At 42.2% G+C, this 11,753-nt stretch overlaps 1 protein-coding gene across 6 annotated transcripts in view; it reads right to left on the bottom strand.

Moving 5' to 3' along the window:
- Positions 1 to 6,888: 6,888 nt before the first annotated feature.
- Positions 6,889 to 11,753, bottom strand: part of FAT1 (FAT atypical cadherin 1) — a 123,479-nt gene continuing 118,614 nt past the window's right edge. For 4 of the 6 annotated variants that reach the window (XM_006076178.4, XM_044938271.2, XM_044938267.2 and 1 more), the window contains exons 27-28: positions 9,369 to 9,404; positions 6,889 to 8,372 (exon numbers count right to left, since the gene is read on the bottom strand). In XM_006076178.4, the coding sequence (XP_006076240.4) occupies positions 7,744 to 8,372; positions 9,369 to 9,404 (665 nt within the window). In that variant the 3' untranslated portion in view covers positions 6,889 to 7,743. The remainder of the gene's footprint in view (positions 8,373 to 9,368; positions 9,405 to 11,753) is intronic. The other 2 variants (XR_329107.4, XM_006076179.4) reach the window with 2 other exon arrangements.

The following is an 11,753-nucleotide window of genomic DNA, read 5'->3' as shown; positions in this document are numbered from 1 at the left end:
AGCCTTCTCATTCAGTATGGCGGGGGGTGGGGGGGGTGGGGTGGGGGGGTGGGTCTCCAGAAGCATGCATCATTCAAAACCATGGCATAGACAGTATATGGAAGAACCATGACCTGAGGATATTTTTTAATTTTGTGAAGCTCCCCCTTAGAAGTAAACACTCAGCGTTTTTATCATTAAAATAAAAACTCAGAATTTATTATTATTAATAACTATCTCAGTCCAATAAGAGCTTTTAGTTGGAGAATAGTTTTGTATTTTGAACATTCAGTTTAATTAAAAGAATTCATGTTTTTAATAAGGTTTACGAATGAAGTTTTATTTTATCCATCCTAACTTAAAACATCTATTTGAAAGTAGGCTTATTTTTGAAAGAAGGGAAAAATACTCATTGGAGGTAAAAATTTAGATCACAAGAGCATCACTTTAAAATGTCATTTGTAATCCTAATTTGCAGGTGGGGTTCACATTTCAAATCTGTGGCCAAGAAATGGAACCGTGCTCCTAGGTCTGTGGCAGGCATGCAGGGCTTGACATGTCCTCTGGGGAGATGATTTGTTTCTTTTACTATCTCTCCTCATCCTCAAACTGTTAGGTAATATCCATAAACATCAAAATAAATGGAAGCAAGAGTCATGAGACATTTTGAGAATTTCACTTTACCCCTTAAGATAATTGGATGATGGCTCTGGTTTAGAAATCACTGAGCTCACACTTCTCATCTCTTCCTTGCAGACCCTGTGAAAGGTCTCAGCTCTGCTCAAGATTTATTTGGTCCCATGACATTTTCATTCAAATGCTATGCCTTTCCTTTCTTCTTTATGTCCAGCTTCATCGAAAATGGAGCCTCTTCTGTGGTCACTCTTTCCAACAGCACAGTGACCCATTAATGACCCAAGTGTTCACAGAAGCAGAGGTTTTCTTGGGGAAAAAATTACTTGTCATTCTCTTCAAGTGGCTCATTCTGTTTGCAGTCGAAGCTGTAAACTGCTGGTAAGAAAATTACATTCTAACAAGCAACGCTCTCTCGGCTGGTGCACTAATTGAAATTGAACCACAGGCCTTAGATGGAGAGCAATCAGAAAGTTCATGGAATGAATTGGTTGTTGTTTAATCGCTCAGTCGTGTCTGACTCTTAGAGACCCTATGGACTGCAGCCCACCAGGCTTCTCTGTCTATGGGATTTCCCAGGCAAGAATACTGGAGTGGGTTGCCATTTCCTACTCCAGGGGATCTTCCCAACCCAGGGATTGAAACTGGTCTCCTGCATTGGCAGGCTGATTCTTTACAGCTGAGCCACAGGGAAAAACCCTCATGGAATGAACGCCAGTCTGCAAAAGAGAAAGAACAGCCCACACTGGACTGTCAAAAAGTGACTGACCAGACTCAGTAGGCTGGTGAAAGTGGGGAATGGCTGCTAGAGGGGACCCCCATCAACTGAAAAAGAGGCTGGGGGTGCTGGGCAGGGGGTGGGGATACTTTTCCAAGTCCAATAGACTATACACCTAGATGGTGTATTTATATGGAGTCCCTGAAAAATGAATGGAAATGAAGGCTAAATTTTGTGATGATGATCAGTTCTTGTCTAGACTTTTTCACAGACATAAATTTACAGGAACAGGAAAAAGAGCAGGGTTGTCCAGCGTCCCCTAGACCAGGGCTTTCTGGCACCAAGGTCCTGACCCTCCAGCCTGCTGGGTGATTGGGAGGAGCCCAGGGCGCTGAAACACACGGCCAAGACCTCTGGTTTAGAGAAGCCTAATGCCTCATGTCACCGCACCATGAAAACATCATCTCCTACCCATGCTGTGATGTGGAAAAGGCAGGGGAAAAAAGCGTGCATAGAAATATCACTGGAGAAGGAAATGGCAACCCACTCCAGTATGCTTGTCTGGAAAATCCCAGACAAGAGGTGATGGACAGAGGAGCCTGGTGGGTTACAGTCCATGGGGTCGCAAAGAGTTGGACATGACTGAAGTGACTTATCACAGCAAGAGCACTAGGTCGATTGTAAGGAAATGTAAAAATGCCATCAAAGTTCTGCTGTTTTTGTTGTCTTAGGTCTAAATTTTATTGTAGGCAATATTTTGAAAACAAGCCACGTACCTAGAAATCTGTCCTGAAGAGGAACAAAAATGAATCTACAAAGACATTAATATTGGATTAAAAAAGACATTAATGTTGGGACCACTGAGAGAAATCATAAACATCATTAAGCATAGTAAAATAGATTCTAAATCCATATTATGAAACATTATGCTCTATAAAAGCACAGAAACATTATGCTCTTCATATGCTCTATGAAACTCTTTAAAAAGGCATTTTCTAAAAAAGATCATTTACATGGTGAAGCGGTGAAAAGCAGGGAGCAAAACTGGATACAAAGTACCAAGTTTGTAAATCAAACCTAGGTAGCACACTCAGAAAAGAGAATCAGACTACACACACAAAACAATAATGGATTTGTTTCTGGGTACGTGTGTGCAAGTCGCTTCAGTCGTGTCTCTTTGCAACCCTGTGGACTGAAGCTCGCCAGGCTCCTCTGTCCATGGGATTCTCCAGGCAAGTATACTGGAGTGGGTTTGCCATTTCCTTCTCCAGGGGATCTTTGCAACCCAGGGATAGAACCTGTGTCTCTTGCATTGAAGATGGATTCTTTAATAACTGAGCTACCAGGGAAGCCCTGATTAGTCTCCTGTGATGCTTATATTCAGATGTTTTCAAACATTAAAAATTTGAACTAAGCCTCTTCTTAAGAAATCACGAGAGGAAGCCAAGAAGAGAGACCCCAGGGATGATGTTGAGAGCCTGGCAGTGTCTGGCAGGCAGCAAAAGTTCAGTGGCTATTTATGAGACAGGAGCAGGGATAAACACACCCAGCGACCCTCTGTGAACACGCAAACAGGTTACAGGAGAGGAACTCTCTTTCAGCTTTTTTTTTTTTTAAATTAAATATTTGGCATGTGGGATCTTTCACTTGGGCACATAGACTCTCTGGATTCTCTAGTAGCAGCACCTGGACTCCAGAGATCTTAGTTCCCTGACCAGGGGTTGAACCCGTGTCCCCTGTATTGCATGGTGGATTCCTAACCACTGGACCACCGGGGAAGTCCCTCAGCAACGTTCTTAAAGGAAAAGAACTCAAAGAGTCAAAGCTTCTCCTAACCCTTGTGGATAACTTGGCTACTAATTTGCGTTTTAATGATCAATAAATAGCAGCAGGCAAAATTCTGTAACTGGCAACTCAAAGCACTGATTCCTCGCAGCTTAATTCAGTCTTTTCATTAAAAAGAGTAGACAACAGCTTCTGAACTCATATTACTCATGTACAGCGAGCGTGTCTTGAGTCACGCTTCCTTCTTCCTCCTTCACCATGTTTTTAAAATCAACCCCCCAGTCATAGGTGAAGCTTCATTTCTTTGAGAGGGATGTGCGAACTTTGGCGGCCTGTTTCTTCTTGTCACAGATAAAAACCCAAAAGCTTAAGGCAGCTTCCGGAAAGGCGCTGGGTGTCTCTCAGCACCTGGAGAACGTCTCTCACACTCTGCAGGAGATTTGTATGGTAGCTCCACACACTTTATGATAAAAATAAATGTGACGAGCACAATTACCTAATGTAAACAGACTCTTCCCATCATATACACATGAATCTAAATTTTAGAGACCGAATTGAAAAAAGTCAGTCCAAAATCGAAATTCAAAAGTTCAAATGTTTCGAACTAGCATTTTTTTTTCCTAATGGATACTTAGTCTGCCGATCTCTTTTCAACTAAAGCATAATTTCCAAGAGCAGCAGACAACGAATGTGGCAAATAACAAGTGGCCTTCACATACATCACCAAAAAAAATCTATAAAACACTGAATCCAGATGGAAATGACATTTAGCAATGCCCAGAAATACGCAGTAGAATTTTCTAAGGCATCTGAATTTTGCAAGGGACCTCTAAATGGGCAACAGTCAAAACGAAATCTAGTTGGGGAAAGTGACAGACCCTGACTTATACCTACCAAGGGTAATGGAAATAAGAGTCTTTAAGGAAAAAATGGACAACCATATGCTAGTTCTATGTGGTTGCTTAATTTTTCTGTAATAAAAGTGTTCAACACTAATTCATATGGTTGGTGTTATGTTAATCATTTTCATTTGAGACCTTTGTATAATTTGTTTATTCATTTCTAACTAGCTCCGGATGATGCCTCAAAAAAAAAAAATGCTAATAGTCTTCAGTTTGAAATACGGTCTGGAATTTTGGAAGGTCAAAGTATTGTCGAAATAAAAACCGACAGAGTGCCAATGGTGGTGGGTAGACTTCCAAGGCGATCCACAAGAACCCCACCTGGGTAGTATAATTTCCCCCTTGAGCAAAGATGTGATTTGCAAATACAATGGGAATCCTCATGATTAGGTCACTAATCATTTGATTTTTAATTAGTCAAATGGCAGAATATCCTGGATGGGCCTGATCTAATCAGGTGAGTCCTTAAACCAGGGACTGGGCCCCTCCTGAGGTCAGAGATGGGAAGCAAGAGGGAAGTTCTTTTGCTCGCTTTGAAGTGTAAGCTACTCAATTATCAGAGGATCACAGAACTAGAACCTGAGTCAGAGGCTGCCAAAAAAGTGGGTTCAGTCAGTGAGAAAGCAGCAAACTCAAGTTGTACAGCCAGTAAGACAATGGGGACCTATGTCTCAATGACGCCAAGGAACTGAATCTGCCCACAAGATGCAAGCCTGGATGAGGACCCAGACCTCAGGAGGCCACAGCCCAGAGGAAAACTTGGTTTCAGCCTTGCAAGATGTGAGCAGAGATCCTGGTCCTGCCATGCTGGGCTTCTGACGTGCAGAGCTGGAGCCAACAAATGCGGGGTATTTTAAGCCACCACATTACGGTAATTCGCAATGGAGCAACAGGAAACTAACACACTGATGTTCTTCTAGGCACTGGGTATCAATGGTTAAGAGCATATTCCAGATGTTCAGTTTAAGATGGCAGAGGACTGTATTTCTTCTCTTGAAAAACCAAGGCAGGGAAAAGGGAGAAAAAGTGAAAAAGCAACCCCGTTTTCAAAGCAAGTAAGAGGTAGCAACTGTAAAGCACGCTATAGCGTGTGAAGATGGGTGGTGAGGGGAGTGATAAATCCTGCCTTGACCTCACAGCCTGGAGAGGTCGTGCAGCCTGCAATGATTTCTCATTGGAAAATGGGCAATGAACAGGGTGAGTCCCAGGGGTATGGGCTGCTTCAGCTGTATACAAGTTGTCAGACCCCAGCCTCTCAGCTCGGTTCTGAGCAGGACTGTTCCCTGGAATGAGAGCTGGGGGACTAAGTGCATGATAAAACCACCAGTCTTCCCATCCAGTCAACTTTAAAATAAGAGCAACAGTATATTTCTCAAGCAGAAATGGAAGGTCCCTTCCCTGGAGAAGTGAATTCTTAAAGTAAAAGACCTCTGGATATCAGCAGAGGTCCTCTCCTAGGTTTGACCATGGCCCAAGAGGCACTTTATAAATCTATGAGACCACACCTGTTTCCCTTCTTTTCTTTAACCTTCTAACCTTGGCCTTTACACGAACTCTTCTGCCAGCGATGCTGGTGCCCCAGGTGGCCCCACTGGCATCATTCCCCCTTATCAACTTCAGCTGTTTATTCAAATACCAGCTTGCCATTGAGGTCTTCCACTAATTCACCTCCCATCCCCAACCCTCCCCATCACTTTCCTTCCTACATACTAAGTTTTCCCCTTAGAGCTCATCACTCCATACACTGCTTTGTATTCTAGTGATTTACCATCTCCCCTTGTCATCCATCCTCCCTTCGTATAAAATCTAAGATGACAAGAGCAATTTTTGTCCATATAGAACAACACTCAGCAGGTGATCAAAAAGATTTTCTAAATATAAAAAACTAACAAAATTTTTAAAAATAAAAGTTAAGGCAATTAAGAAAAAAAGAAAGTTGCAAAGTAGATGGAAAGAAACATCATATACTACTTACCTCTGTGGTAAATATTTACATCATCAAAGCAATGAAAACATTATGAATGAATGAAGCCAAAAAAGTAAGCTGTAACAATATGGGAGGATACAAGAGAATTAGAGGCTTAGAGGTTTGATAGATTACGTCATCTGCAATTCCTAAAATTCGTGACTCAAGAAATAATATATACACTTAAAAATTTCAAAGGAAAAATGAGAAAAACAGCTTAAAGAGTTACAAGCGGTTTCAGCAAAATGTGAGTTTGCTGCTTTTGGTTGTACATATTTTAGCTCTTTTTGACATTTAAACTATATGTATTAGATAACATGTCATTTAATAAAAGGGAAAATGTGTCTTTGCAAAGTTACAGGAACGCCTGATTCTTTGTAATTCTTATCACAGTGGCTGGCACGTGGTCAGTATTGAACAAGTAGCTGTGGGACAGAGGGATGGATTCTGACTATAAATACACATGGAAGATGACTTCTGGGTTTCACTTTAAATCCTAGGGAAGTAGGATGTGTTCTTTGACAAGAGAAAGGTAAAATACTTCACAGAAAGCTTTGTTTGTGATATAAATCATAGGTGAAAACTATACATGCACTGAAATTATGGCCAAGTAATAGCAATAAAATAATGTATAAGAAAAAAAATTTTAAATGTTAGAAAATGTTTATTAAAGAGAGTGCTGTGCCTCTATACCTATAGTTTTGAGCAGTATCACGTGGCCATATACTGCCACCTAGTGGCAACATCTGTAAGTACAGTCTGGTTTTGGCAACTGGGAGAGACTTTTCACATTTAAGCCAAAAAAGCTATCCATCTATATCCATCCACCCTTCTTTCTCAATTCATTAACTGAATCCTGAACAGGAATATAAATACGGATGAAAAAACAGACAGCAAAGCTAAAGTATTTTATTAATAATTTATTGTCAGTAAGAAAGACTGGTTAATGGTCGTTTTCAGTAAAAACCTTTACAAGACCTTGCATCACAAATATACAGACACTATAAAAATTGTGTCGTGGTGGTTTTGGTTCTAAACGATTCTGCAGAAGGTCCTCATTACACTTTCCAATAATGAAAAATGTTTATAATCCTAAAATACAGCAACCCATTTATTTAAGACATGTTCATGGATCAGATCTGTCCTCATCCTATGTACAGCTGGAAATGAAGGACTATACTCAAATGTATGAATGAAATGTCCTACTTCAGTTGAAAAGGACAGAGAGTGAAACCCTGGTTATATTAAAAAAAAAAAAAAATCAGGGTGCTAGGTAAATGACACGAACACCACCAAAATCCGGTCAAAAACAAAATGCACGAAGTTATCTTGAAAATCTAGGGGAAAACTAGGAAAAATCAAATCTGTACATAAAATTTACAAAAAAAAAGGAAAATTAAAATAATCAAATCTATATAAATACATGAATCATGCTAACGAGAGAGAGGAGAGCTGATTTTCGCTTCATTGTTTTAACACGGGACAAATGTAAATACAAAAAAAAAAAAAGTCTGGAAATGGTGCGGCAGACATCAACCGCATCCGACAACAGTAGGTCAGGACACTGGCGATGGCGGACAGGTCAGGAGGCGCGGGCGGGGGTTCAGTGCAGCCATGCCCGGGGGCGGCTCCCCAGAAGAAGGGGCGCAAGCGCTGCTGCAGAGAACGGTGCAGGGCAGGGCATCCGCTGCAGGGATCGCTCTAGGTTCGCTGGGGTTCAGGCACTTGGGGGGGTGGGGGCGGGGGGCGAGTCTGCGGGGTCAGACCTCCGTGTGCTGCTGCGAGTCCAGTGGAGGGACCGTCACCTCCTCGAAGGGGCCGTCGTCTCCGCTCTCGTAGTCACTCATCATAACCTCCGACTCGGCTTCGCAGCACGCGGACACGTCGGAGCAGGACGCCGTGGAGGCGTACACCGACAGCGGCAGGCTTTCCACGGCAGGGGCTTCAAAGGTCCTGGGGTACCCCGCAGGGTAGGGGGCGTAGGGTTCTCTGCGGGCGCTGCCGTCGCCAGCGCCGGCTTTCTGAGGTTCGGACAGGTCCACGGCGTAGAAGCTGGGCAGGTACTGGTTCGGGTGGAACCTCTGCCGGCCTCGGGAGGTGGAGCCCGGGCTCCCCGCGGCCGGCGCGTCCCTGGGCGGGTGTATGGATTCGAACTGGTCGCTGAACTCGGGGGGCAGGGGCGGGAGCTCGTCCGCGCCAGGGAAGTCCTCTGGAGGGGGCGGAAAGTCACTCTCGATGTCGTAGCCTCCGGGGTAATAGTCCGTATCGATGGCGTTGGGATCGGCAGAGTACAGGGGGGTCTGCTCGTCGATTACCTCGTAATTGGGGAATTCCTGGATGTCCGGCAGAGGAACGCTGGGCATCCAATCCGACGTATCCCAGTGATACCCTTGTTGGAAAAGAAAACCAGATGTCAACGTGTTTTCCTCCCCAGCGTGTGCGCAGCGGAAAAGGGCCCAGTGTATGCAGCACGCACAGGCGCAAAGGCATCCGTCCCGCGCACCGAGGGCCACCATCGGGGGAAGCCTCGGTCCCTGCTTTGACCCCCTCCCCTCCCGCGCCGCTTCTGAGACCCTCTATGAGTTAGGCTCTGCTCTTGAAATGAGGACTTACAGTTTTAGGTAAGTACCTAACTTTCAAAGAAACGTTAAGTTTTTAACAGAAGCAGCAGTATGCTAGCGCCTAGAGGACATGCACTTTTCTTCAAACGATTCCAATCATCCTTTCAGCTTCCTGCAGTCATTGAAAACCCTCTGCCCTCTATGAAGAAGAGTGTTAGTTCAGCCTTAGGACCTTGATAAAGAAATTTTGTCCTTGCAGAAAGGCGTCTCAAGAATGTCACCTGATCTGCACTACTTCTCATTAAAAAAGATACCAACGAATGTGTCTTTCAGATAATAAAAGTCATCACTTAGCATGCAAAATTTTAAAAATAAATTTCCTTTAGAATGTCATCAACTTAATGTTACAATTGTACTATTTTCCATGAGTCCTCAGAAAGACAATAAATTATATTAATTTAGTAACACAGCAAAGCATGCCTCAAAATCAAACGAAAGGCAATTAAACACTGACAAATGTAATACAATTTTTGATAAACGACAGTAATTTTGTTTCTTTAAAAAGGACTAAGGGTCATTTTCAACTATATAAAGGTATAATTATTAAAAAAAAAAACCCTTCCAATTTGGGGGTAGGCCCCCACCCCAGGATTTTTGAAATCCTTTGGCAGCCAGTGAAGGTGAGGCAGGCGCGTTTAGAATGCAGGCCGCAAACAGGGAGGCAGCAGTTACGGTGCAGACACGTGCAGCAAGTCAGCACTGGGTCAAGTCTCCGCCCATGTGTTTAGTGAAAAATCAGTGAACAACTGGCATGCATAAGTCACCTCTTGATTTGCTGAGGTCAGGAGCAGCCAAAGACTCTTTTGGTTGCAGAGTAGAGAGAAAAGAAAACACTTGTAATTAAAAGAGAAAGACGGCTGAAAAGGCAATAAAGATAAGTCCATAACACAATATAAACTGTTTTATAAAGGCCCAGTCAGCCATGTACTGTGCCTTCTAGGCCATTATCTACGAAAATCCCAAACAGTGAGAAATTTGTGTAGCACAAATAAAATGGGACGTGGGAGCGGAGGGAGAAGATGAGGAATGATGAACTAGGGATGTGGCCGGGAAACTCGGACAGGATTTTACTTTCTTTCCCTTGTTTCTGGCAAGCTACTCCTGAAAATGCAAAATTTTGTTAGGAGTAATTGAAATGGAGTCTATAAGGCTCTAATAAAATGTAAACTGATAAGGAATTTAAATGACCACCTCGTGTTACTGAGAAGTATTACAAAATCATTTTTTTTTCCTAAGGCTGGGTAACATCAGGTTGCTTAGGTGATAATGCAAAATATAAAAGCTATAGCTACATGACAGACACAAACTTTACAGCACAATATAGCCTTCACATGTCCGTAATTCAGAGAAACCACGAACACACTTAGATACTGATGAACAGCTAAGAGAAAACCTCACCAGACCTTGCCCTGGGTGAACATGATTTTATGTTCACATTGTCCACCTTTCCTTAGAGACACCATCAGCTGACCTTAACCCTGAGCCCACCCAAATCTGTCTGGCCTCTCCCTCTCCTGGAGTCCTTGTTTTGCACACAGAACTCCGCGTGGGGCAGTCAACGTGAATCACGTGACCGTGGGGCAGGCTGCTTACCCTGGCTAAGCTTCAGGCTCTTCTCTTCGAAATGGAGGTGGAAATCCCTTAGTTATTACGAGGATTAAATCACATAATGTAGGTCAAGCACTAACCATTGACTATCATTGTAATTCTTACTGTGGAAATAAATGGCTAATAATTTTCTAAAGTAGACCCATGCTTTCTGTGCATTCAATGATGCTCTTGAAAACCCAGTGATAAAGTAACTTGGAACAAATAAGATTTGGTTGACGGTTCTCTTCTAGGAATTTAAATCAAAAACTGAAAAAATTGTGGTGATTTCTAAAACATGAGTAAGCCAGTATTTAGATAATATTTACCTCTGGAACTATTCTAAAAAGCCTGCTAAAAATGTGGTAGTTTCTTTCCAAAAAGAGGATTGACAACTTCTGTTTACTAAACGGCCATTCCATTATTCTTAGTTTTCCATTTTAAACTCAATTTATATTTATATGTCAAAGATATTTTTCAACGAAAGAGACTGTCATAAAAGAATCAGTCAATATATTATATAAATATTAGGGTTTCATCATGGGAGAACTAAGATTCAGTAGACAAAATATAGATCCCCTTCTGATACACCAAGTAAAGACATGGTAACTTCCTGGAAACTAAGTATAAGGCTCACCAGTAACCGAAATGAGTAAGCTGCACCCCATCTAACTTGGCTTGAAACCATCCTTCTCTCACCCATGTCTCAGCAAACCTATTTGTTGTCCCAGCAGAAAGGATTCCCTAAGCTTCGTGGGCTCCCAGTGGTCTAGGCCAGTAGTTCTCCAAGTGTGGTTCTTAAATCAGCAACATCAGAATCAACTGGGGGCTGGTTGGTTAGAAATGTGCATTCTCAGGGCCCCAACCAGATTTGCTCAATCAGAAATCTTGGAGTTAAGGCCTAACAATTAAGCTTTTCACAAGCCCTACAGTGATCTGATTTCTAGTCTGAAAATACCTGTGCACTTTGCATGTGATAACTCGAATTCCAGTGCACTGATGGAGGGCTAATTTGAAATAATTTAAAGCAGGAATTTCTTAAAATTTTGAACAGATAAAGTTTCCTAGGAAATAATTTTTACTCAGTCAAATATAAAAATATTGCCTTCTATCATGTTCTACAATTTTCCTCAACCATACCAGGGAAAATACAAAAGGAAAGACTCAGGTATAGGCAATTATAAAAGCTGTGTTATACTTAGTTTTACTCCTATTCACATGAAGAGAATTTTCTATATTAAAACTTTTAGATAGTTAGAATTACTTTTAACTTCTTCACTGTTCCATGTAAAGGCAGTTGTCAAGACCCTATGGGTGACTTCTGGCAACTGTGTAAATTCACTGTGAACCACAAAAAAGTAACAAAGACCATAAACATACGTAACATATGTATATAACGATATTTTGCAACACCTCTGGATTATGAATGGACACACTTGCACAGCATAAAAGTATTCAACCTCTTCAGAACCATCACATAAGGACTTTGTACAACACTACAACAGCAAAAGCACACCACTCCAGGGACAGTCACTGTGAACACGAACACAGAACACACACAC

Source organism: Bubalus bubalis, chromosome 1, assembly GCF_019923935.1.
Source record: "Bubalus bubalis isolate 160015118507 breed Murrah chromosome 1, NDDB_SH_1, whole genome shotgun sequence".
Classification (NCBI taxonomy): domain Eukaryota; kingdom Metazoa; phylum Chordata; class Mammalia; order Artiodactyla; family Bovidae; genus Bubalus; species Bubalus bubalis.
This window is presented reverse-complemented; position numbering and strand designations above follow the sequence as displayed.